This window comes from Melospiza georgiana, chromosome 15 (genome assembly GCF_028018845.1).
Source record: "Melospiza georgiana isolate bMelGeo1 chromosome 15, bMelGeo1.pri, whole genome shotgun sequence".
Lineage (NCBI taxonomy): Eukaryota > Metazoa > Chordata > Aves > Passeriformes > Passerellidae > Melospiza > Melospiza georgiana.
The window spans coordinates 2666241-2691471 of record NC_080444.1 but is presented as its reverse complement, the minus strand read 5'-3'; the positions used below and the strand labels follow the sequence as shown (position 1 = coordinate 2691471).

Genomic DNA, 25231 nt, shown 5'->3' with positions numbered 1-25231 from the left:
GCTGGAATAATTTGGTACCCAGTCATTCCTACTTTTCATGTTTCAGAAGAAATCAATTCTACCCCTACAAACAAGAGCATTTGCTGTGCTGGCTTGCAAGAACCCATTGTCAGAGCACGGCCAAACTTTCTAATCAAACTTGCACATTCTTTCTCTTTTAATCTCATTAAAATCTCTTCCTGAAAGCAGGCCAAGTGTTTTCAAAACTTGGATTCTTCCTGGCAAGTGCTGTGAGAAACTCTGAGCACATCATGTGTTTGATTTTGCTTCCCCATTCAACATTGAGGCCGGCAATTAGTTAAAGCATTTAAATATTTGTAAACCACAACAATACAGGAGTCATTTCCTCTTTTCCAAATAAAAATTGTATCAATCCAATTTACTTCATGATTATTTAACATCCATAAGATCATTTCTCTCCTCTGGTAGAGACTCACAATTAACACCAAGAACACAAATTAACAAACCCTGGTTTTCAGACATTCTCGAGGCAAAGGTTTTATGGGAGAATCTTAAGGGCTGAGGGCCTTTACAAGTACAATTTTTCCATGGTAATTTTGAATTTTGAAATGCAGGAGGCTGATACAGTCCTCAAAGGAGAAATGGAAGGAAATGACAGAGCATCAGCAATCTTGCTGTGTCCCTGCCTGAGCCCAGCAGCCTTTGCACGTTTTGGAGCACATGGAGCACTCTCCAAGCCAGCTCTGCCTATAAAGCCAGAAAAATCCTGCTTGTGGTTTCTGAATTACTGACAAAACCACAGAGCCTCCTTCTCTCTGTACACTCACTGCTGGCCCCAGCAGCCAGGCACGAGTGCAGTGTGGCTGTGAGACCTCAGCTCAGGCCAGGGCACTCCTCACAGCCTCCCCACAACAGGACTCCCCTCCTTTCCCAGGACAAAAAACACCCCAAAAAAGCTCAGTCACCAGCTAGGTGTCAAACACTAGGTTTGGAGAACCAAATACTATGATTTTTTTCCCTCTTCCTCTTCTTAATTCGCCTCTTGTTTTCAGCGTTTGCTTCACATCTAAGCCACAAAATACCAACATCTGACATTTCAAAACATTTCTCAGGAGCCATAGTTTATAAACTGGCCCAGCACAGCACAGATACAAACTTTCTCTGCTCCCTGCATGCAGGGTTCATCACACGCCATTAATTTCACACAATGTGAAACTCTGTGAAATACAAACAGCATTGAGGCAAGGAATGCTCTCTTGGCAGGCCAGGAAGGCAGCTGAGTCCCCCCTTCTGGCTTTCAGAAATTCAGATTAAGAGAAGGCTTTGCTACACCAGTACCCAGCTAAGCTGCTGCACAAATGAAGCCTTGAACTGCCACCAACACAGGAAAAGGTTTAATTTGTACATCACAACACTGGCTCATCCTTTGCTGGGAAATGAGACAACTGCAGCCTTGGTTTGGATTCCTCAAAGCTGCTTTTCCCTTCCCCATTTCTTCAGTGCTTCAGATAATTGCATAAAGAGCCCAAGATTTATTTATCTCGTGAGATATCTGAGCAAGAATTTTGCTACAAAACCTAAAAATACAAAGTGTTCGTGCAACTGGTTCAACTGCTCATTAATAACCAATGCAGAGATGTTTTGCCAATAAAATCAGCCTGAAATTTAAAATTCTATTAGCAGCTGCTTCAATTATTTTGTCCCTTCAGCCCTCCCTTTATTTCTGTGTTGGAAATGAAGCCATAGAGAAAGTCAATGATCAAAATCTGCTGCTTTTACTTTCATTTCAAGGAACATCAGGAATAAGCAACCCACTCAGATTTGATTTGTCCTCTCCTCATTTGAGACACTTAATTGGCTCCTGGCCCCCTCCCTTTCTCCTTTTAAAATTCATATATTTTGTGTCTATACCTCCAATTAAATGTGCTGAGCTCTCTTCCCTCTAGAGGAAGAAGCATCACAAAACCTGTCAGCACATTGGGTATAATCCCACAAACACATTCTGCTGAAAAACCCTGAAAATGCTGCAGGGATCCCAAATCACTCAAACACCAAACCTGCTTCAAGTTTGTGCTGAACAAAGTGTGCCCAGGTTGGGCACCTGGTTCTTGCTGATTCCAGGTGTATTTTGTATTTATACCACTTGTAAAATATTACATAAATAGAGAGAAGTGTGAGGCCAGATTTTCTTTTTTGTTTTTTTTTTGTTTTGTTTTTTTTTTAAGGGGTATAATAAGGTTTTCTCTATTGTTGCTAACATTGGTGAGCAGTTGTTTATGTTGGAAAGTAAATCTGACCAATATCACAGAGTTTCAGGCTCTCACTGAAACTGGAAAGGTGATTTGGGGCCAGGCTGTCTTTTGTTTCCCTAAAGACTTACAGAAACAGAAACATCAAAGCTCCACAGGATTATTTCTAAAAGTGAGCTGGATATCCTTGAGTCTACCAGAGAAAACATTTTGACATGCCTGAATTTTACTTTTAAATTCTAGAAAAATAACTGCAGCACAATCTGCTTTAGCCATTATACCAGCAGAGCTTTTTTCCTACATTTTTTACACTGAACTGTACTTTGAATTATATCAAGATTGCCAACTCTGTGCATGAGGCCATGACAAACATGAACTCCAATATTTTAGTGCCTTTTCCCCCCAGTACTCTCTGAGGGCAGGCAGGGCTGGTTCTCACTCCAGAGGGAGATTTTATCATCACTTTGTATTTCACAACACATTTCACACGGATCACATGGTTGCCACAGGTAAGAGGACATTTCACAAGAGGTTCTGTAAGGTCACCTCAAGCCCTGTTTCACCAGGGAACAAATGAAACATCTCCTTAACCAAACCAAGGGAAGAAAAGTTAAAATTCTAAAGAACATCTCTATTTAATGCATATTTAAATGAGCTCTATTAAAATTAGACACCCAAGCAGGGATTTTGCAGAGAGCTAGATAGACTTTGTTCAATCAGAACATAGAAAATCTCATCTACCTGCATGTTTTACCCACAGGAATATTTCTTTTCATTTAACAGACCCTTACAATTTAATTCTTAGATGACACTTTCAGCTTGAAAGCAGATAACGTCATGGAAAGTTGTTTGTCCTCAACTGAAGTGATGGGACAAGGGGGAATAGCCTCAAAGTCACAGAGAGAAGGTTTAGATTAAATTTTGGGAAGAATTTCATCTCCTGTGAGTGTGGGGAGGCTCTGGCACAGAGAAGCTGAGGCTGCCCCATCCCTGGAAGAGCCCAAGGCCAGGTTGGAGCACCCTGGGATGGTGGAAGGTGTCCCTGCCATGGCAGGGGGATGAAATTAAATTATCTTTAAATTCCCTTCCAACCCAAACCACTCTGTGACTCCGAGGTTCTAAGGCAGGCATAAAAAGTTCTCTTTTTGATGCATTCCTTGATTTCAGTTCTAAAACACACACAAAAGGATCAGTCACCAGTTCCAGGAGTGTTAACTGAGACATTTGCATGTGTGCAGAAATGTTGCCCAGTCCAGGCACTTAATCTCATTCCAGGCAAATTATTGCAAGCACATGATGTGGAATTACTGCATGCTGACTGTGGAGCTGCAGCCCAGGACACCTGATCCAGGAGAAACGCTCAATACAGAATAAACTGAACAAAATGCTAACAAATCTGCACTGACAGTGAATGTATTCCATGTCAGAACTTTGCATTTCACAGTCCCAGCCATCTCTGACACTGTCAGATGAGATCCATGTCCTAAAAATGGTTTTCTAAACCAAGACACTAAAAGGGAATATGAGATATTCCCTTTTTTGTGGATTTCAAGCACTACCAAACTTCAAAGAGTGAAAACTATTCCAATAATATTTTATTAATCTTAAAACAGTCCTACAAAAATGAAGCAGCTCTGTACATCTGAAGAATGTATATTTGACACACTTTCAGCAATGTCAAAGTCAGCATGAAACCAGCAAAGAAGCCTAAATTTTGCTGCACAGTAAAACCAAGGATTAGCACCTTTGGAATTACTAAGTCTGCAAAATTAAGCAGCAGAGTTGCCAAAACTTGTACTTTTCCTTTTAATTTACTTTTAAAGAAACACAATGTAAAAAGAGATTCTAAAAAACATGTTGTTAAATACAGCTCTACCTTATGTCCAAAATGTCCAAACAAATGCTGAAAAACAGGAGTACTATTGTAGATGCAAATATTATGCTTTATTTCAAGTAAAGCCAGATGCCTCAAGACAAGTATTTACCATTCCTTCTGTCAAGAACAGGAACAAAATGAAGTTTCTGTTATTCCATAGCACTCAAGTACAGGTCTGACTAGAATCTTTAATTTTCAATTCCAGGTCACTGTCACAAAACAACTGACAGACAAAAAGCAAACAGGTTTCTTTCCTTCAGAAACCCTGTGGAGAATCATCCTGCACAATCCTTTGGTAAGTAACACTGTTTTACCTGTGATTATGTTGAATTAATTGGGTTCACATGGTAGAAAGGTAGAACCTGAGTGAGTGGCAGGAAGCAGATTCTCAGCATAATAGCTGCAAACAGGGAGTGTTGACAACTTTCTACATCAAATAAGCAGGGCTGGAGGGAGGCTGAGAACGCTGAAAGCAAAGTTTCTGTTTCCAAGGCTTGTGCAATGAGCTGCGAGGTTTTAGGGCTTTCATCTGCCTGAAGAAAATCTGCCCCACTGAGAGATGGGGCAGTCACAGGCAGGAAAGAATTACCCTTGGGGGGAAGAAGCCTCCACACTCTTCTCCCTCTCTGGAGACTTTCCAAAGCCACCTGGATGTGTCCCTGTGCCACCTGCTCCAGGTGAGCCTGCCTGGGCAGGGATGATCTCCAGAGGTCCCTTCCAGCCCCTGGCACCCCCTGATTCCAGCAGGGACAGGAGGGACCATCCTGCTCCAACCCTGACACCCCTGCTCCAAACCCAGCTCTGCCAGGAGCTCCTGGGTTGGGCCACTGAGCCAAAAAGCCCTGGACATGCTTCCAGAATTACTGGATCATTTGGGTTGGAAAAGGCCTCCAAGGCCACTGAGTCCAAGCTGTGACTGACCCCAGTTTTGTCACCCAGCCCAGAGCACTGAGTGCCACATCCAGGCCTGCCTTGGACCCCCCCAGGGATGGGCACAGCTCAAGCCTAAGGGTGAAGGGGAAATGGGGTAAAAAGATGAACCCTGGAAACGCTGAGTTCAGTTTGTGTGGGGGCTGTGAACCCAGCAGCAGTGTCACTGCTCTGCTGCTCTGTCACACCAGCAGAGCCCCTGGACTGAAGGCACCTCCAGACAGGATTTTCCTCCCTTTCCACAACCATTTAACTCCCCCTGAAATGTGACAAACCCAATTCAGGCTCCTTCATCTCAAAACTACAGAAGCTTCAAAGGCAACTTTGAAGTTTCTTCGCTATAAAACAACAGAACACAGAGAAATCTCCTAAACCAACCTGCTACAAATCCTGGACACAGCTCCAGCTTTGTCTACCAGGGATCAATATTTGCTCCTTAATTCCAATTATATTCCAGTGGGATACTGCAAACCAACTTAGTGGGAGCTTTAAATATTGTATGTATTTGATTACAACTCTTCTCCAGGATCCCCCACAGGGTGTGAGATAAGAAACCAAAAGCAGAGGAGCAAATCATGGAGCACAACCAGCTTGAGGAGACTGGATGTTAGTTGGAATTATCCTGAATTTCAGGAGAGCAGGCACCCTGCTGCTCATGGCACTGAGCTCTATTTTATATTCATGTATGACTGCTGCAAAATAGACACCAAGTTATAAAAACATCCCATCTTTTGCCTCAATACATCTTCCAGTTTATGATATGGAATAATTGGCAGCATTTATCTTTTGAACACTTCAAGTATTACTGTATTCACTTGAAAAATAAGGAATGAAAGGCAGAGTTTGCAGCTGGGAGAAGGAAAAGCATTACAGGAATCAGCTTCTCAGCCACAAAACAACTTCAAACGTGGTAACTTCATTAATGACAGAATTTCTGACAGGAGGGAAGGGAGGAATTGCTAGATAAAATTTATCTTGTAAGTGACAAGAACAATTTATTGAACCTAGTAGAGAATTTATTGAACAACTTATGAGAAGGTGTAAAACCTCCCCAAATCTCTGCTGTCATGGTTTGTCACTGTGCTCCTGGCCTCTCTATATGCAGGAGCTCTGGTGTCTGTCCACCCCATCAGCAATTCCTGACCAGGAATTGTGTCCAGGCTTTTTCCTGCATCACCTGCCTGTGACTGGCAAGAGCTGCATTTACACTGCAAGATCTAAACCTGCAGTTCCTTAAGTACAAGAATAGGTTCAAAGCAACTTATTTTTGTCTGTGGAAGGAATGATCACAAGACAGCCTGGAATGCAACACGAGGCCTTGGTTCCTTTTTTAACCATCCTCTTAATTCACTCCCAAACAAGAAGGGAACACAAGCAAGTCAACAGAACCCATGAGGAAAGGCTGAGGCAAGTGAGATTGTTCAGCCTGGGGAAGAGAAGGATTTGGGGTGACCTAACTGTGCCTGAAGGAGCCAACAAGGAACAAGGAGAGGGACAATTTCCCAGGGATGGAGCTCCAGGACAAGGGGGAATGTTTTCCCACTGCCAGAGGGCAGGGATGGATGGGATATTGGGCAGGAATTGTTCCCTGGGAGGGTGGGCAGGCCCTGGCACAGCTGGGGCTGCCCCTGGATCCATGGCAGTCTGGATGGGAACTGGAGCAGCCTGGGACAGTGGGAGGTGTCCCTGCCATGGCAGGGGTGGCACTGGATGGGCTCTAAATCCCTCCCAACCCAGCCCATTCCATGGTTCTGTGATGGAGCACACTCAACCTGCACTGGAACATTTCCCCATTTTTCCAGTGAAGAGCACAGGTAGGACACTCATTTTCCTTTAACATCTGACAAAACTGTACTACACACTTCCCCACACCAATCCAAATGGGAAGAGAAAACGAAAACATTATTTTAAAAGAATCCCCATTTCCCCTGCCTGGATTCAAAAGTGCTGCACAGAACCAGGCACCAGCAGGATTTATTTAAGCACCTATTTATACAAGTACATATTTATATAAGTATCCCCACATTCCATGCACAACATTTATCCTTTCCTCACACCCAGTGTGAGTGCTGAGCTGGATTCCTGCTAATGGGATTTCTGAGTAAAGCTGAAATAGCACTCCCTGCACCTCATTTGCCATGTGCCTGTGTGGAGGCAGCACTGCACTCACCTGCCAGCCCCACCACCAACACTGAGTGGAAAAAACCTGCCCTCCCAGCTGAGCAGCCTGCATTCCAACACACAAAGCACTAGGCCAAGGATGGTAAATCTACTCTAAAATGGGTTTTCAAAGTCATCTCAGCAATAGCTGTTATCATTCTGGATTTAAATAAGTGGGTACTCAATACAAAAATTCTATATGCATCACGATATGAGTCTTTCTTGAAGTATCTTAAATAATTGATGCAAAATTCAGATTTTAGTCACTCTTGGGTATAAGCAATGACTGCCCATGACAAAAGAAGTTATGACTTTCTTAGGACCAAAGTTTTCCCTTTTACACTCACACCTCAGCACTCACCTCCTTATTTTGCTCAAAAATCCCCTTTCTCATTACACCCATTTCTTTAACTCCAGTTTTAAGAAAAGCACTTCAGGCTTTTCTTCCTGCTTCTTTCATGCCATTTCAAGGCTCACAAGCGTGACAGCAGAAATCATGCAAAACGTGGCTGACAAAAGACTCAAACGATTCAACATCAAGGCAAAAAATGAACAAAGTGAGCAAAAAGCAAAAAGCCAGGTAGTTTGAGCAGTTTGGGCAGGGAGGCAGGAGAGTTCAGTGCCTTCTAAAACAAGGAACAGACACCACTCATGAAATACAGCTCCAAATTAAAGACAGCTTTGAAGATGATCCAGAATGGTCAGAGATTATCAAAGCAAGAATTCAGAAAAGAAAACCCAAAAAACCCAAACCAAAACCTACTTGGTGGACAGTGACATGAAACAAAGCAGATGATTAAACACACTTCTAAAAAAAAAAAGGGATGGAATTAATTTCACGAGGCCCCAAATATAAAAAAGAAAGCAAGAAAACCCTAGAAAGGTTTTAATCAGATTAGCAAGGCTGCTGTCACGGCACTCAGAACGATTTTGTTGGCTGTACCACTTCTGAAGATCAAATCACCGAGGTAGACATGAAAATATTCAGCACTATTTCAATGTTTTGCTGTGTTTTAAAGAGCTCTGACTGCCACATCATTTACAGCATGTACATTCCAAGGAAATATCTTGTCTGAGAAGTATGAGAGGCATTTAATTTTCCAGCAGGCTCTGGAGATGGGACAGCATGGCAAGGGGCCTGGGAGAAATGAGTGGACACAAAAACACAGGTCTGCTCCTGTGAACTGCACAGGAATCCTCACACTGATGCCCAAATTGGATTAAGATCAGAAAACCCTGGGATTTTTGTACAGCTCTGAGGTGGCAGAAAAAGGAATTTCCTGCTCTCAAAGGGTGGTTCCATCAATACCCTGTGGCTCCCTTTTGGACAGAGCATAAATCAACATTTCCCACCTCGAAATCCTGCAGGGGTGAAGTAAAACAGAGTTGCTTGATGATTGTTTGATATGTGCCTTGTCAAAAGCAGCATTTCTATAACACAGGTATGATCAGAAAGGTTCAGCTGCCCAGGAATTCTTGTCTGGCCCCATCCCCTGACACCCCTGGAGGTATTTATGGGGATTAATGGGATCCCCTCTCCACACTGACCAGGCCCAGCTCCTGGAGATCTTTCCTCCCTGTGCACTACCTAAAGCCAATTCCCCCTTTTCCCTTTTTCCCCCTTTTCTTCTGCAACTTTCAGACCTGATTTTATTCTTCCCAATCTTTTTTTACCTTTCTAACCCTCACCAAATCCAGCATCTCTTCTGAACAATTTTGTTGAAGCCTCAAACCCAAATGTTCATTTAAATGACTGGAAATTTAGGAGGTAATGAGTGTAAAATCATAAATTATGTATGGTTTGTATCCATTACTTCTGTGGCAGGTTCAAATCCAACCTGTGAATCTGATCTCAGTGTTTATTAATAGAAGATTTTAGTCCCTTCCTGTTGCCCAGGTGATTTCATTCTCTTACAAGATTGTTGGCTGTTTCTGAACAAAAGCTGTGATAAATCCCAAATATTGGGAAGGCAGGGAAAATTCAACAAACACTCCACTTAATTAAAAAGTAAAATATTGAGTACTGTCCCCAAATTTTGAATATTAGCTGCATTTGGAAAGAAAGTGGGCCCTTGCTTGTTAATACTTTAGAATATAGAAGAGCAAAAGTTGTAATACTTCTACTTTAACCCGCCTGAAATCAGTGGATTGCAACAGGAATGGGAACAGCTGATTTCAAATAAAATTCCCACAAAATTTCCCCCATCCCAGCTCCCTCAGCATGGGCTTGGGTTCAGTGCTGTTAGACCCAGTTCTGCAATATTTTTACATAGTAAAACAATTCATTTTCCTCTTAATTAATAGGCACTCAGGACTGCAAATCCTATTAGCCTTTCCTGGCATAAGAGGTAAAATTCAGGAAGATCCTGGGAATGAAACATTCACACATTAACTCATCAACAGTTTCCAAAGAAAATGAAGGCAAACCTGAACAGCCTGAAAGGAAAGGTTTGTTCATTTCATTTGAAGCTGGATACATTAAAAAATTGCAAATAAGTAACCCTTAGGTTCTGGCCAAGGAGATCAACCCCAAAGTCTGAGGTGCAACCACCACAGCAGCTGTAAAAAACCTCACAATCTATTATTTTACATTTAAAAAGAGGTCAGATTTTGTCCTGTGCATATATAAAGGACCCTGAACTTCCCTAAAGACAACTGGGATTGATTCTCAGCAGTTTCTCATTAATATTCTGGATCACACAGAAACCCAAATGTCCCATTCTACTCCATTATTATGAATATGCTGCATAACCCATACAGCTTGGAAAAAAACCAACCAGTTCAGATTCTTACCCAGTATTCAAAAAAGCTCTCAAAACTATTTGGATCCATTTCATCAAAGAACATTTTATAAGGTTTACATATTTTCTTCAATTCTGCCATGGTTTTCCAGGTTAATATTAAGGGGCTGATGATTTGAAAATACAGCTTGGTCTCTGCTTGCTCAGAGAGATCCTGAATGGTGCAACTTTGCAGCATTCTGCCTTTTCAAAATTCAAATTTAGGGCTGCTGTTCAACCTTACCCCACTCCTAACCCTTTCCTTTTGTGCAAAGTGTGTTCAGTTTTTCAGACTATGTCACAGCACAGGATTCCTGCAGACACTGAGCTGTTCACACCCAGATTTTACAGGAGGGCTTTGCAGTGCTGGAAGCAGATGTCCTGGCCTGCTGCTTTCATCCCTCCCACCTTGCATCATTTCCAGGCAATAACCTGATATGGTGAACTGAAATATTGGATATTTCACTAGCAAACCAGTCATAAAGCATTTAAAGACATTTCAGTGTCACTTAACAAGGAAATATTTAGTCAATCTACTACTATTACAGTTATGCTCAAATTGCCATCTGGAAGGCCCAGATTCAAAAATCAGGCTCTGGATCCCAGGCTCAGCTCAGGGAGGCCGAGTTCATTGTGAAGAAGATGCAATTAAGTCTCCAGGGAAAGGCTTCTGCAGGCTGACATTGGCTGTGCAGCACGCAGCACACTCACTGGGCTGGATAAAAATAACATATTGAAATGGCAGCTGCTCAGCAAAGGAAGAGGATTTGAGCAGGGATAAAAATATACCTTAAAAGAAGGGGAGAAAATGGTAAAATGCCTACTCAAAGCATTAAAAGGTAATGCTGAGTGTACTGAATCACTGTAAGATTCACCTTTTAACCTCATGCAGAAAATATTATTTATTTTATACAGCAAGACAAGCTAAGAATGTAATTATTACTGACCTAAACAAATCCAAGGCTAGCACAGCTTAATCACCTCAGCCACAAAGAACACAGCATGGATGGATTTTGTTACATTTGGAAGAATTCCTACTTCTGGTTTTATTACAGAATTCCCAGCCTGCTGCTCTGAACAGATCATTTAAAGATGGAAATGATGTCCCAGAGCCAGCAGGTTCCAAACTGTGGCTGATGTCTCTCACCATGCCCATTTCCCAGTTGTTTTGAAGGGGTGTTTTACACAGTTCCTCTTTCTCTGGCAGCCCATGACAATGTGAAGGGGGTGCTGTTAGTGTCACACACTAAACTCAAGCTGAGGCAGGATTAAACCTCTCACAAGATAGCAGTGAGACCTATTAGATCATCTGAATTATTTCCGTGCCATTCTGAGCTTGCTCTCCACAGTATGTTTTATTACTGTCTTGCCCAGGCTATTTTTAAAGTCTCAAACCCAGAAGCTTTTCCTTTCTGAGAGTATCCAACTTTAGTTCAAAGCACTGCATGTACTGATTAACCCATTTAAAATGCAAACTGAAAAACTTCTTATGGAGCTGCTGCTGATTTCAATGCAGGTGTTTGAAACAGCAAACAAGATTTGAGCTGACAGCCATAATTTGTCCTATTTAAAGATTTCTATATCCGAGTTTTAAATAAAGATGGGGCAAGAAAAGAGAAAACATGAGACAGGATCTGTGCTAGCAGATGGAAAATAAACACAAAGGGCTCATGATCAGCAGCCCCACTCCAGGCCTGATGTGGAATGTTTTGTCCCAGCAGTTTACAGTTTTTTTCCAGCTGTATCAGTCGGTTTAACTGAAGGTATTTCCTCTCTTTGCAGACCCCACCCTAGGCAGGGATGATCTCTGCAGTTAGCACGGCCCGGCGGATGCTGGCTTCAATAAAGATCCATTCCTTAAATACCCGACAGGAATTAAGTCACTGAGTGCTGTGCCAGAGCAGCACGGCCCAATTCAGGCACTAAACACTTCTCTGGAAGCAAAGTTCATGTTCTTGCTGAGGAGAGCCTTGAGAAATGAGGCTTCACAACAAAGCATTTTATGGAAAGTCACTTAAATGTCTCATCCTGGCTCTGAGGCTTTTTTTTTCTGTACAGTTATATAACAGTTAACTGTGAAACAGAATAATTCACAAGGAATCTAAGGCAGCCCAGGACCTGACTGCTATCCCTGTGTCTCAGTGTGAGACAAGGCACACAGAACTTTGGAGAAGCCACAGATGACTCTGTAGAGGGGATTAACACTCAGGCTAAAGCAGGAATTAATGCGTGGCAGAACTATTTGTATTCCTCGCTGACATACTTATTCCATCACTCTTAAAACATGCTAAGCACTCAAAAAGAAATATTTCAACTGCAAAGAACCTTTTCAAAGCATTTAAACTAAACATCAAGCTGCTTTCAGAAGTACCCTTGCTTAGCAGCTGACCATAAATGCATATGAAGCTGAATTGTTGAATTCAGATTTAAAGGGAGATTTTATTTGTCCCATGGCCACGTCACCTTGGGCCAGATTTCAGAGCTGTGACCTGGTTTGGGAGTGCCTGGCAGCTGGATAGAAAGTTTTGGGTCAAATCCCAGGTGCTCAGTCAAGGAAGAACACCTCACTCTTGGTTCTATATGCAATTCTGGGGATGCAGGATATTGCCAGACAGAAAATAAACCAAATAAAAGCTGTTAATACTTGGTATTAACAAAAACCTGGTCCCCACTGCATAAGGAGGGAAGGTATTTTGGGGTTTTAATTCATCTGGCATCACTTTCATCCACATCAGGCTCTCCCTGTCATTTCAACAGGGAAATATTTTGTGGTGTTTCTCCCCACACTGAATTTCTGCACAGCTCTGGGGATGGCAATCTCAAGTTGCATTTCCAGACCACAGAGAAGGCAACAAACACAAGTTCTTGCCAGTTTATCAAAGGTTGGTCTTTGGAGCAAGAATCACTATTAAAACAAGTCAGATTTCATTACCACCACAAGCCTTGATATCAAAAGGAATTTACTTGCAGAAACCACAAGTGCAGGTTTGTTTTTTTTTTAGTGGTCTCATGACTGGTAACAAAAGTGAGTGGTTAGATAAGAAGTGTGTGTGAGAATTTGACTGCTCCACTCATACATGTAACCACTGAACTGCAATGGATTACTCATCCTACAGGACATGAAACTACAGCTCTGAATTGTTGACCATAAGCAGTTTTTATTCATACAAAATTATGTGCAGACAATATTTTGAATACTTTTTAAGCTGAGGTATTTCCAAAGCACAACTACCTTTGCCAAAAAAACAAAAGGAAAAAAGGGAGATGAATCACAAATAATTTCAATCTCCCTTTTCCTTTCCCAATGGTTCCAAAAAGGTAAAAAAAGCACAGACACCCTCAGAGCTCCTGTGCTGAAACTGCTTCATTCACACCACCAAAAATCCCATCAGGTGCACAAGGGAAATTCACCTTTCCTACCCACAACTGCAGTCTCTTACTTTCAGTAACCCCCTCTCCCCAGTTATTTGCTGCAGGAAATAGTCTCTGTCTAAATTTACCTTTCAGTGAATCATTTTCAGCCCTCATTATGTCAATTAGGGAGTTCTCCAGTGAGTGCATGTCAAATGTCCTCGTGCGATCCTGCAAGAAAACACAAACAGAGCCAGTGTTAAAAACAAGCACCTAAAACACAAAACCTTCCAATTTCTTCTACATAAACACAGCAGAGTTAAGCAAAAATTAAGGAAAAACCATATACCAAAGGATAGATGAATATTACAAATTTCCTCTGATAGGTGAATATTAAAAATTACAATATTATTAAATATGAATCTGATCTATAATAATCTAACCATAACCAATGAAGTCTAACATCAACTATTTCTCCTTGCTATAAACCAAAGCAATCATTGTACTCATGCCCAGGTCAGACTTTCCTCAACCAAACAATAAATTCCACACAGTACAAATCTGATGGGATAGAAGCAAAACACAATGTAAAATACCCTGGCACTGCTTTAATTTAATTGGCAAATTCAGAATAACTGAAATTCCTTGTAATCTTTGAAATCTTTACAGGATCATAAAAGGTTCCAAAAGGAGGCAAAAATCACTTTAATTCCCAATATTATTCACAATCCACACTTTCTGTGTATTTATACATTTGGATTTGGATAGAATTTTATACAATTACACGAATCTACCCTGATTTTAATTTTTTTTTGTCCAAGAAGCTCTCTACCATCAGCTTTAAAGATTTTATTTCATTCCTGTTCTAAGGAATTCCCTCTGAACAGAGCTCAAGCATTGGGAAGTCTCTGTTCAAACAAGAGAAATTTTGGACATTTTTGCTCTTTTCCTTCTCCACAACTCTTGTTATTCCAGCACTGAGTGTGTTTTTTGTCCCTAACACTGGCTGTGAAGCTGAAATTTCTCCAAAGCACACAGATCCAGCTTGGAATATTTTGAAAGGCAGTGGTGAGTTATAAAGTGCTTTATTTCAGTGCTGAAGCAGCAGTGATTGTGTGTTGCAAGGGCCATTCCTGATTTCACTGATCCCTCATTCTGGACTTTAAATACCTCAAACCATTCCAAGAGCAGGAACTCACCAGCTCCTGATCCATTTCCAAGTTGTAAATTACATTCTGATCACTAAAAAATACCATTTTTCAATCGAATTTCCTGGTATTTTTCCTCTCTTCAGAACAGTTTATTACTGAGACAGAACAGGCCACGTATTCCAACCCGGATGTGCTGTGTCTCAAATAGCATTAAAAAGGCCAGAGTTTGGAACCAGTTCCTTTATTAAGTCTAGCAAATATCAAATTTGCTATAAAAAGCACAGCACTGCCCTGTCTCCCCACAGGATTGATTTCCTTGGTCATTTCTATTACAAGATAATTGAGGCACCTTAGAGAAAATATCAGCAACGTTCAAATCCTTCAATTTTGTGCTTTTCTTTCAGAGATTTCCTACAGTTTTCTGCCTGTCCTAGCAGATTTAATTTATTGGTTTGGTTTAAACATTGCTATTTCTTACCTATTTCAAAGTCTAGTTACATTAAAATCCCTTAGCAGGAGTGAGAACAAGCCCTCAGGTTTTGGATCCATTAGGATCCAACAGTTGAGTAACTCAGGAATGGATATTAAATTAAAAGGCAACCTCTGCATTTCCAGCAGTCCTCAGAAAATGACAAAAATAGCCTAAAACACAGGTGGGAGCATTTACTGCAAACCTGATGTCCCTCAGCAGCTTCTCCTTCCTGAATTCTTGTGTTAACCTCAAGCCCACCCCATGGACAGCTACAAAACTCGAATTTCACCAAATGCAGAACCTCAGTAATTCCAAATCTTTGTGGAATTGTGGCACTTCACATTTCAGTTGTGTGAGAGACACAAAGGAAGTGACTCAGGCCAAGCAATTCCCAGTTTATTGAGCCGAGCACCTGAGCCTGAAGCAACTCTCTTCTCTCTAAAATATCTGTGTTATGTTGGCCTGAGCTGCTGCAATGCTCATTTTTAATACTGAGAACAGAGAATTTAAACATTGGAAGGGACAAAATGGAATTGAACTGGTTGGCTCACAAGGAAGTGCATTCTCCAATGGAAGCTTTTGGTGCTGAGGAATTAATTTTCCTTTTCAAGTGAACCACAAGCTGTCCCTTTTCCAGGGTGAGATCCTTAAGCAGCAAATCACACTGCAAACACTTTAAAACACAACCCTGCACAGTGATACAACAGATTAACTGGTGATATTTCCCTCCCAGGAAAAGGAAGAAGGGCTAAAACTTGGCATAGATGAGGAAGACTCTCTACATCAACCCAGTGAAAAGATATCAGGCCTAAATAAAACCCAGCCAAGGTGCCAAGCTCAGCTGGGTCACAGGTCTGCACAGTGCTTAATATCAAAAAAAATCCATTAATTTAGTTGATTATTTGCATTGACAGGTTGAACATTACTAGAGATAGAGAAAGTCACCATTGGTAGTTTTGAGAATTTTATACAAATTGAAGTCATTTTTATAATGAAACTTCTTTGAAAACAGCAGCACAGATTTCATCAGTCTTCTCTTGTAAGACAGAACCATATCTGAAATATATCCATTTATTATGCACCTAAAAAAAAAAAAGGCTGGTGAAGGTTAGTGGGGGTGGCCAAACCTCTGAAGAAATTTATAACTCTGCATTTCATCCAAAAAGCTCTAATCCAAAAATAGCTTTAATAATCCATCTAAATAATAGCTAATCCATCTAATAGCTCTAATAATTAATCCAAAAATAGCTCTAATAATCAAAATATTGAACACAAATCAGTGGCTAAATGAGAGCTTTTCTCAGATATATATTACTTATTTAGCACATAAACCACATAAACTTAGGAAAAAAATGTTTTCTTTAAAAGATTTCATGTAGAGAGAATTAATAACAATATGGTGATGGTTTTAATGAAGCAATTCACAAAGTTACAGTGCTTTGGAGCTGGATTGCTGCTTTGCACTTTTTTATTGATAAATAAAATATACAGGGGTAATGACTACCCTGGACTAAAGCAGAATATGTACAATTCAGTAACAAAATGTGGCAACCACAGCCTGGTATTATTTACCTGGGTTCTAAAAGAACTTGGCTTTACACAAGTTTGTTTAGGGTGTCTAAAATGTTGCTTTATCAGAGGGCTCAAATAGAACTGAATCATACAGACATCAGGTAAACACGAGGCCACAATAAAAACTTCAAAAAAGAAAACCCAAACAAACAAAGCACAAAGCAAATTAAACAAACTAAAGCCACAAAACAACCAAAAAGAAAGAAATCAACCTGCAGTCTTAATACATGACTGTGTTGAAAATCTCAGCCAACATCCCAGAAGAGATTCATTAAACATAATTTGGAATAAGCAGAGCTGTCTGCACAATGTACAAGAGGTGACAGCCTCCAGATCTGGGGAAAAAATGACTTCTTGAGCCTGTAAATGTCTACAATGACCAACAAACCATTTGTGAACTCTACCCTGGCCATCTCTGCCTACAAAACAATTAAATTCTAATCTCTATTATAATTTTATTTGTCATCCCTAAAGAAAGTCACTTGGTGCATAACATGTCTGATCATCCTCCCATGCAAAAGAAATTCCACAGGAATTTTTCCTTTACAGGAAGATCATACTTTGAATTTAAAAATCCCATGCATTAATTCTCCTGCACATCAGAAAAATGCACATTTAATTTAACTACTAACTCTTTATAAAGTCACTATATTTAGCCTGCACCCACAGCATTACCTTCACCTGAATAATTTAATTAAGATGCCAGAACCTGAGAGCACTTCCCAGGATGGGCCTCCCAGTGGTAAATCCCAAAGTGCACCAAAAAATCAAGGTTTGAACACTTAAAATAAGGTTGAAGTCCAAGGCATCAATAATAATGCAAAAGATGTCATTGCATGAAGCAATTTATTGATCAGCATTTATGGAGCAGGTGTAGTTGTGAAAGTGGGGCTTGTTTTAGATATTTAAATCTTTGTCCAAATCAAAAACCTCACAGCTACATTTGTACCTTAATTACAGCATGAGAAGCCTGAAACTTTCTGAAACCCTGTTCCCATTTCCCACAACTCCACAGCCACATGTCTCAGGCACAGTATCACCATATTTATCATCATAAATACAACTTCCACATTTCTCTTTCAATTGCAACACAGATTTGGACTGGATTCTGCTTCTGGGGAAGCTTCTCCTCCTTCCCAGCACCCTGTATTCCAGCTCCCAGTCCATACCCAGTGAATTAAAGGCTTTGAATAAACAGGTTTTTCCTGAAAGGATGTTGCTGCATTCTGCCCAGATCATCTTTTATAGCTTCACCAGGGAACAATAAGAGCTGGAAAAATGAAGTGGCACAAAACACAAAGTTTAGTCCAACTTTTTAAGTGCTAGAAATGACAAACCTATACTGGAAATGTTTGTAATGTGTGATTCTATTTTAGCTGCACATGAAGTTTATCATGCATCTTCCACAATATCTTACATTCTCATTCTTTGCTGGGCTGCAACTTTCAAAGCAAAATGCTTAATAAGAGTACTCCTTTTAATCCTAGGAAAAAGACAAACATAATTCAAATAGCTTCTTAACAAAAGCTCTCTTTAAACAGAAACCCTGAGGTCAAAACCACACAGGAGGGCCAAAGCCCAAGTATGAACGTCAGTAGTAAGTTTATAAAACAAGAACAGTGTTAACTTCCACAGCACTTAACTTGTGCATGTCATACCACATTAGAGTGCTGCTAATCCCACAGATCAGTAGCTGTGGGGAACAGCACACAAAACACTAATTACTGCACAGCTGATGGAGTTACACAAAAGTGGGGGAACGGGTTTAAAATCCCAGCTTCAAGGATTTGCCCTGTTTTCAAGTAATACCTTGAAATTATTGGGAATAATTGCTGCTGCTAGAATAAAAAAAATTAAATTCTGCAAAACAAATAAGCTCTTTTTGTGCAGCCAGCCATCGTGAGTTATGAAAAGGTTCCTCAAACCCAAATATTAAAACAAAAAACAGTAAAGAAATTTATTTGCAAGATCCCTTCAAGAGGAAAGTTTGGCAAACTCACTCAAGAGGCTATTTTTTTAATTCCAGCTCCCTGTGAATTTGTTTAATGCACTTATTAAATCAGGCCATTTCTATGGGCAAACAAATGCTGACGTAGAGGTCGGAATTCAAACACGTTTTGTAATCACGAATGTGTTTTCTCAAACATTCCATATCTGCCTGGGGGAAGAGCAAGTCTCCCTGGCACAGGCCCTGGCTGCATTTGGAAGGGGTTATATACCTGGAAACCAGCCACTGGGGAAGAAAGGAAAAAACATTTTGAACAAGTGGATACAATGAACTGCTCTCATGTACAAAATTCTTTGAAATGGGCAGTTATTTTTGAGCCTGATTCCAGGAAGAAACACAAATTCTTTTTAAGCATTTTTACAGAAAGCTGAGCACTATTGCTTCACTCGCTTGTGCCTTCAGAGAGCCATTTAAAAAACATCCTCACGCACTGAAGATGAGATCTGGAAAGCTGGAAATGCCTATCAAAGCAAGATTTATGCATTGCATAACAGGCAGGATGTTCCACTCATGAGGAAGTGCAAGTACACAGCCAAAGGAAAGCCAAAACAATCTTGAAGGCAGCGCTGCCGTGAAACGCAATTACTGAGCACCAACTTTGTCACTGCTGCTGGGAGAGAAGGACAAGGAATTATTCTTAAAAATCACTAACTTGGGAAGGTGCCACAGTCCCACTCAAAGCATTTTCATATATTAATTCTCATGGAAGGCTGTGAGAGCCAAAAGACTCTGTTTTTTTGCTTTTTAATTTGAATTCAGGAACCATTTTTTCATTTGGAGACCATTTCCTTTTCAAACGAACACACAAAGAACAATGGCTTTTCTCTTTTCAAAAGATCTTTGAAGGGGGGAGCCTGCCCAGTGGCTAAAGCACAACATCAAAACTTAATTTCATTAACAGATCTGGTTAAGTCTTCTCTGACCTTGCTGCCAGTTCCATCCCTGAAAGAGGTTCCTGCGGCCAGTGTGGTTTGGGAATTGCAGGAGACAGGATTCCAAATGCAAAACACTCAGAGCACAGAGCACAGGGTTTGCATGCAGCTCTCAGTGCCAAGGCAAGGCATCATCAAATTGCAAGGTTATCGAACTGATCACCACAGTATTTTCCTTTCATCTGCACCATTTGGAGCACCCATTTCATCCCATGGGATGGGCAGGGATGTTTGAAGGGAGCAGGAGTTCACATCAGTGGCTCACAGGGAAATTATGTGATGCCAGCCTCTCCAAAGAGGAAAAGAGCTCTTAGTCCTGGTCACCCCAAGATTTCCATCAAAACACAGCCAGAATCCTGTGTGCCACCAGGCTCTGGAATAGACACAACCTCTGAGGAAAAGAAAAAAAGAAAGCAATGCCCAAATATTTGCAATTGCTGGTTTACATTTTGCCTTCTAAAGAAACTCATTTTCACTAGATTGCAGCACCACTTGTTAATGATTTAAGCAGCAAAACATAAATATTAAATGAAAGGGATTGTTGTATCAAATTACTCCATTATGTTGCTGCAGCAAAGACAGCTTTCAATTATTTCCTAAACAGGAATCTAAGAAGATTCCAGTAACAAAATAGCCTTGTCCAGTACATGATTGCATCAGCAAGGATACTTCAGGGGCAGAGAGAGAGAGAAAGACAGAGAGAGATGCTTGAACACAAATACGTAATAAGCAAAATTCTGCTTTGAGTCAGGAATAGAATCAGCATAGTCAAGGAAAAAAAATAAAAAGACATCTAAGGTCAAATTTTACATCATTTGTTTCCAGTGATTCAAAAATTCACCGTGCTTTCAACACTCAGCTAAAGTGACTAAAGGAGCTAAAGATTTTATACAAAAGGAAAAAAAAGTTGTCCAAGATGGCTTCAAAATTAATCAGCATCTTTCTAGGGCTGCGGTGCTGAAGTCCTGCTCTGCTGCCCTGCCCTCTTCCTCACACAAGTGATGGTAACAGGCTGGAGAGCACTTCCCTCCACACTTCCCTTTTCTTGGCATGAAGCAGTGTCAGACTTGGTCTTGACATGTACAGCTCCATCAGAGTGTTTATGTAAACAGACACCAACATGCTACACCAAAATGATTTCTTTACCATGATCAAACTACGTGTGTCTGCTATTCTGTGTCTGGAACACCATCCAGAAGTCAAGGTTGACTTTGCCAGTTTCCTGCAATTTCCTTGATGCCAATCCAAGCACATTGCTCTGCCTGTGTATATATTTGGGGCTTGCACACAGCAGCAAGGACACACTTGATCTCATTCTGTCACTCTCAACATCAGCTACGTGTCAGGGTACAGAGTGAATCAAACCGTGAGCCAAGGCTCGCTGCAGTGAGGCTGAAAAAAGACCAGCTCCAGCTGGGTCCCTTTTCCTAATGCTTTCACTGCATAAATTGGGTATGCTGGCCACAGCTTCATTATATTCATTATAAATCCTGACATTAAAATCAATTATTACTTTGCTTTCTAAATTTGGAAGGGCTCTACCTGACAGTGAACCAGTCAGTAGCACTGCAGTAGAAAAAAAGGTTCTGAAGGAAAGTTATTGCCAGCAGCTGCTGTGCTGTCAGCAGGGCCTGCACACCACCAAAAACCTGCAGTCTGCAAAGAACCCAACTATCCCCACATCCACACAGTCACTCTTAAATGTATTTCTGTTTCTTCACATCATGAGACACATTGCACAGTTTGTATCTTTGAAATTGTATTTAAGTAGGTCACCCCAGTTCTTGCAGCATGGCAAGAAATACTGCAATCACGTTGAGAATTTTACTTTTGCCCTCATTTGAAGAGCTTGAAAAACAACCCTGGAAATGTAAAAGAACTCTTGGGTCTTTTAATTCACCCTAAAGGAGTTTACAAAAGGCGCACACACACATAAAAGCTGGGTTTAACTGGTGGTCAGATGAAAAGAAGGGGACTTCTGGTTTAATTCCTACTGCAAATTAGGTTCAACATTATACAGTTCTTTTCAAATTCATAACAAGTCAGCCCAGAAGGAGAGGCTGAGCTGCCAGACAACCTGCCTCCTGCCAGGAGAAGGCCACAGCAAAATACAGGAGACCACCAACTGATCTCATCCACATCTATTTTTAGTGCTGATTTAATGGCCTGTAACCAAAATTTGCTGCCATTCCTGAGGAGAGCAAACTGCACTGATTACCATTATTTGTAGAAAGCAAAGTTTCCCCCAAAAATGCTACAAAAATTATGTTGCACTGCACTGTGATACTGTAAAACCAAATAAAATCACTCCATACTTTTTCTCAGATGTGGTACATTGCTGAATGCCTTCAAAGGCCTCAGATCTCTCATACTCCACCAGGCACTTTTTTTTTCCTTTTTCCTCTTTGTTGAAATATTGTCAGTGAATTTCTCCACTGGCTATTTCTGTGTGTAAGTGTTATGCTGAAGCAAAGTGGCCAATACAGATAGCTGGTGTGCAATAGATATTTATGACCATCACTGTTAAAAAAAAACCCCATGAATCACAGCTTGGAGGATCATTCCCACCATGACATTTTAAGTTGGCCATATGGTTTTTTTCAGTTGCGAGCACAGAAATCCCACAAACAGGGCATTTTAATGCTCTTTGGGGAGATTTGGTTTTTTAGGGTTTTTTTATGGAGACAACAGAGTGCGCTCACCTGAAAGGGAAAAATGTTGTCAGCTCTGTTCAAGCTGTCATCCATCCAGGATTTGGGAGCGAAGGCCGAGCTGGGTCGTGCATACTTCTGCAGCTGGATATGATTACTTGCAAAATTCTTCTTTAAGGGCGAGATGGAGTTCAAGGGGGTGATGCCTCCGTTCAGTCCCCGGCGGTGGTCGCGGCCCTGGGAGCCTCCCCAGCCGCCGTAGCCGCCGCCGCCGGGGCTCCAGGAGGACGGGCTGGGTGATGGGCTTTGGTAGCTGCTCCACGGAGAAGGTGGCTTGTTCAGATTATTGGCCAAATGAGGCAACTGATTAAAAGCAGCATTTCTGTGTGTGAATGGAGGTGGGTGAGGACTGGCAGGAGACCTCCTCTGTTGCTGATGCTGATTGTGATGATGCTGGAAATGGGGGTGATGAGGGTGGTGCTGAGAGAGGGGTCCGATCTGGGGGGAAAAGCTACCGCCAAAGCCAGGGCTGACGTGATGTGGGAAATTCTGAAACAGCAGAGCACCATTATTAGCTGAGGCAGTAGGGACCCCTCCCTGGTGGAAAAAACTTGCATCTTCATTGATTATTGTAGAAGAAGAAGGAGCAATAGCTGCAGACCAGTTACTAAAACCAGTCAGAGAAGATGCGGTGGATGTCAAGGGCTGTGTCGAAGTACCGAGCCCCGAAGCCTCTTGGTAATCGAATCCTGTTAAAACCGGCGATTCTATTCTTATTTTCTCCTTCCCATTGCCATTCTCTGAAGAATTATCGCCCTGGTTTTCTTCAGTTTTAGCTTTCTCGGGTTCAGAGAGCATGCCTGCTTCCTGACTTTGACCAGGGGAAAGCTGCTGTTTTTCTAGGGATTCTTGCTTTTCCTGTTGCTGAGTTTTAGATTTTTCTGACCCCAGAATCTCATCCTGAATATTATGGGCAGCTGGAGCAGGAAAGAGCCAAGCTGACCCAGCATTACTGCCATTGGCAGCTGTGTTATTATTTATAAAAGCAGCAGGGCTGGGGGTTGCATTTTGATGATGGTGTGGAGGCTGCAGATGTGGATGAAATCTGACTGGAAAAGCTGACTTATTTCCAGTGTTGTTTTGCACTAACACTCCAAACCCGTAATCCCCCATTTATTATATTTAGGGTTTGAATCCTCCCTGTAAGAACAAGTTGATGTTTAGTGTTTAGCTTGTCCTCTGTGAGGCAAGATTAGCAAGTATCCTGGTTTTCGCTAGATATTCCAGTGTCTCCCTCCACGCTATTTATTTCAGATTTGGATAAAGATGTTTGCTTTTTTTATTTTTTTCTTTTCTTTTTGCAAAAGATAGATCTCTTCAACTAGTTCAATGTGTCAATTTGCGTCCGTTTCCTTCCTTTGGCCAGGAGGAAGGGAAAAATAAATCTTTGGTTCACAAAATAAGAGGTTTCCTTTTTCTAAAGGAAATGCACAGCAATGAGAGAATAAGCTTCTGGGAAATAAGGATAAAGAGATTCTAACTATCCTGTTTTTTTCCTCCTCAGCAGCCTTGACTCGCCCATAAATGAGTTAAGAGGGAAGAAAAAAAAAAATACAATGACGTCTGGTCCCTCAACCCCTTGGCAGCAAAAAATAGATTTAAATCTGGAATAATTTAATACATCTCTATAATCTAATATATATTTGTGTCCTGTTCAAAAAGAGTCTTTGCTGTGGACAAGGGAAAAATTTACCTCAGGATCTCAGCATTCAAAAGGGTGAAATGGGGGAGTGAGTTGCAGAAGAGGCTTTATCCCGTGCTGCTGGGTTTAACCTATTATATTTAGCAATAATATACACCGTGTGTGTGCGTGTGTGTGGTTGTTTAAAGGGGTAAGATCTTATCTCAGGAAATCAGTATTCTCTGTGTGTTGGGTGGGGAGTGAGTTGTGCAGGAGAAGGGTGGATTCTTGATGCTGCTCCTTCTGGGCTGGGTTTCTGAGCTCGCCAGACTCGCTTCTTATTTATGATCCAATATTTGCGTGTCCTTCATATGAGTCCTGACTGTCCGAGGAGGAAGGTTTTCATCTCAGAAATCAGCGTTCACCGTTCGGGAAAGGGAAGGGAGGGGACAGCGAGTTGTGCAGGAGGAAGGGGAAGGAGGGTTTTTTTCTCGCTCTCTGCTGCCGGGGGGGTGTTTTGTGGTGCGGGGCTCGCCTCCTTCCCCGGGAATCGCGGCTCCCGCAGCCCAGCGAGCCCCCGGATCGCGCTCCCTCCTCAGGCACTCGGCATCCAGCGGGGCCGGGCTGTGGGTGCCCCGCGCGTCCCCCGCCCTCGCTCGAGCCGGGCAAGGCAGGAGGGGTTTTACCTCAGCAGCGCAGCAGCCTCCGGCAGGGAGGGGAAGGCGCGGCCGGCCGGGCTCCTCTCTCCCCCATGGAAGGTGTTTAAGCGGTTCTCCCGGGTCGCCCGGCGGGGTCGGGGCAGGCTCTGTCTCGGGGCGCAGCGCTCGGGGCTCCGGCGGCGGCGGCTCGGGGCGCTCCCTGCCCTGCGGCGGCTCGGCTGGGCTGCGGCCGGGCCGTGCCCCTCATGTACCGGCCGCACCGGGGGGGTCTCCGCGGGCTCGATGCTGCGGGGAGCTGGAAGGACGAGGCGATCGACAGCTTTCGATAGCCGGCGACGTGTCCCCGGCGCGCAGCCCCCGCTGCCGCCGCCTCGTTTTGCGTCTTTTTCCGTGTGTTTTTTTCTGCCGCCTTCCCCGCCCCCCACCCCCCCGGCGGCCGCCGCAGCCGGTGCCTCGCTGGTCCCCGCGCGGCCGCTGCCCAGCCCGTGCCGCCCGGACCGAGCGGCCGCACCAAATGACAACCAGCTGGCGGGGGCCGCGCGGCGCTTCCGGGGCGGTGGCGGCCGCGCCCCCGGCCCGCCCCCGGCACCGGCTCCGGCTCCGCCCGGCGCTGCGCCGCCATCTTTGGTGCGGGCAGGGACTCCCCGGCCCGGGCGGCCACCCCGGGGCTGGGCGCGCACCGCCCGCGGCGCCGCCGCCATCTTAGGTGCGGGCGGGAGGTCAGGCGGATGCCGGCGGCGCCGCCATCTTGGAGTGAGGAGCGCGGCGGCCGCCATGTTTGTGCAGGGCAGGGCGTCA

General features: G+C 42.6%; 1 protein-coding gene across 2 annotated transcripts in view; it reads right to left on the bottom strand.

Annotated features, from left to right (window-relative positions):
- Nucleotides 1-24871, bottom strand: part of CPEB4 (cytoplasmic polyadenylation element binding protein 4) — a 37577-nt gene extending 12706 nt beyond the window's left edge. For both annotated transcript variants that reach the window (XM_058035055.1, XM_058035057.1), the window contains exons 1-2: nucleotides 22145-24871; nucleotides 13457-13538 (exon numbers count right to left, since the gene is read on the bottom strand). In XM_058035055.1, the coding sequence (XP_057891038.1) occupies nucleotides 13457-13538; nucleotides 22145-23266 (1204 nt within the window). In that variant the 5' untranslated portion in view covers nucleotides 23267-24871. The remainder of the gene's footprint in view (nucleotides 1-13456; nucleotides 13539-22144) is intronic.
- Between the last annotated feature and the right edge of the window lie 360 nt (nucleotides 24872-25231).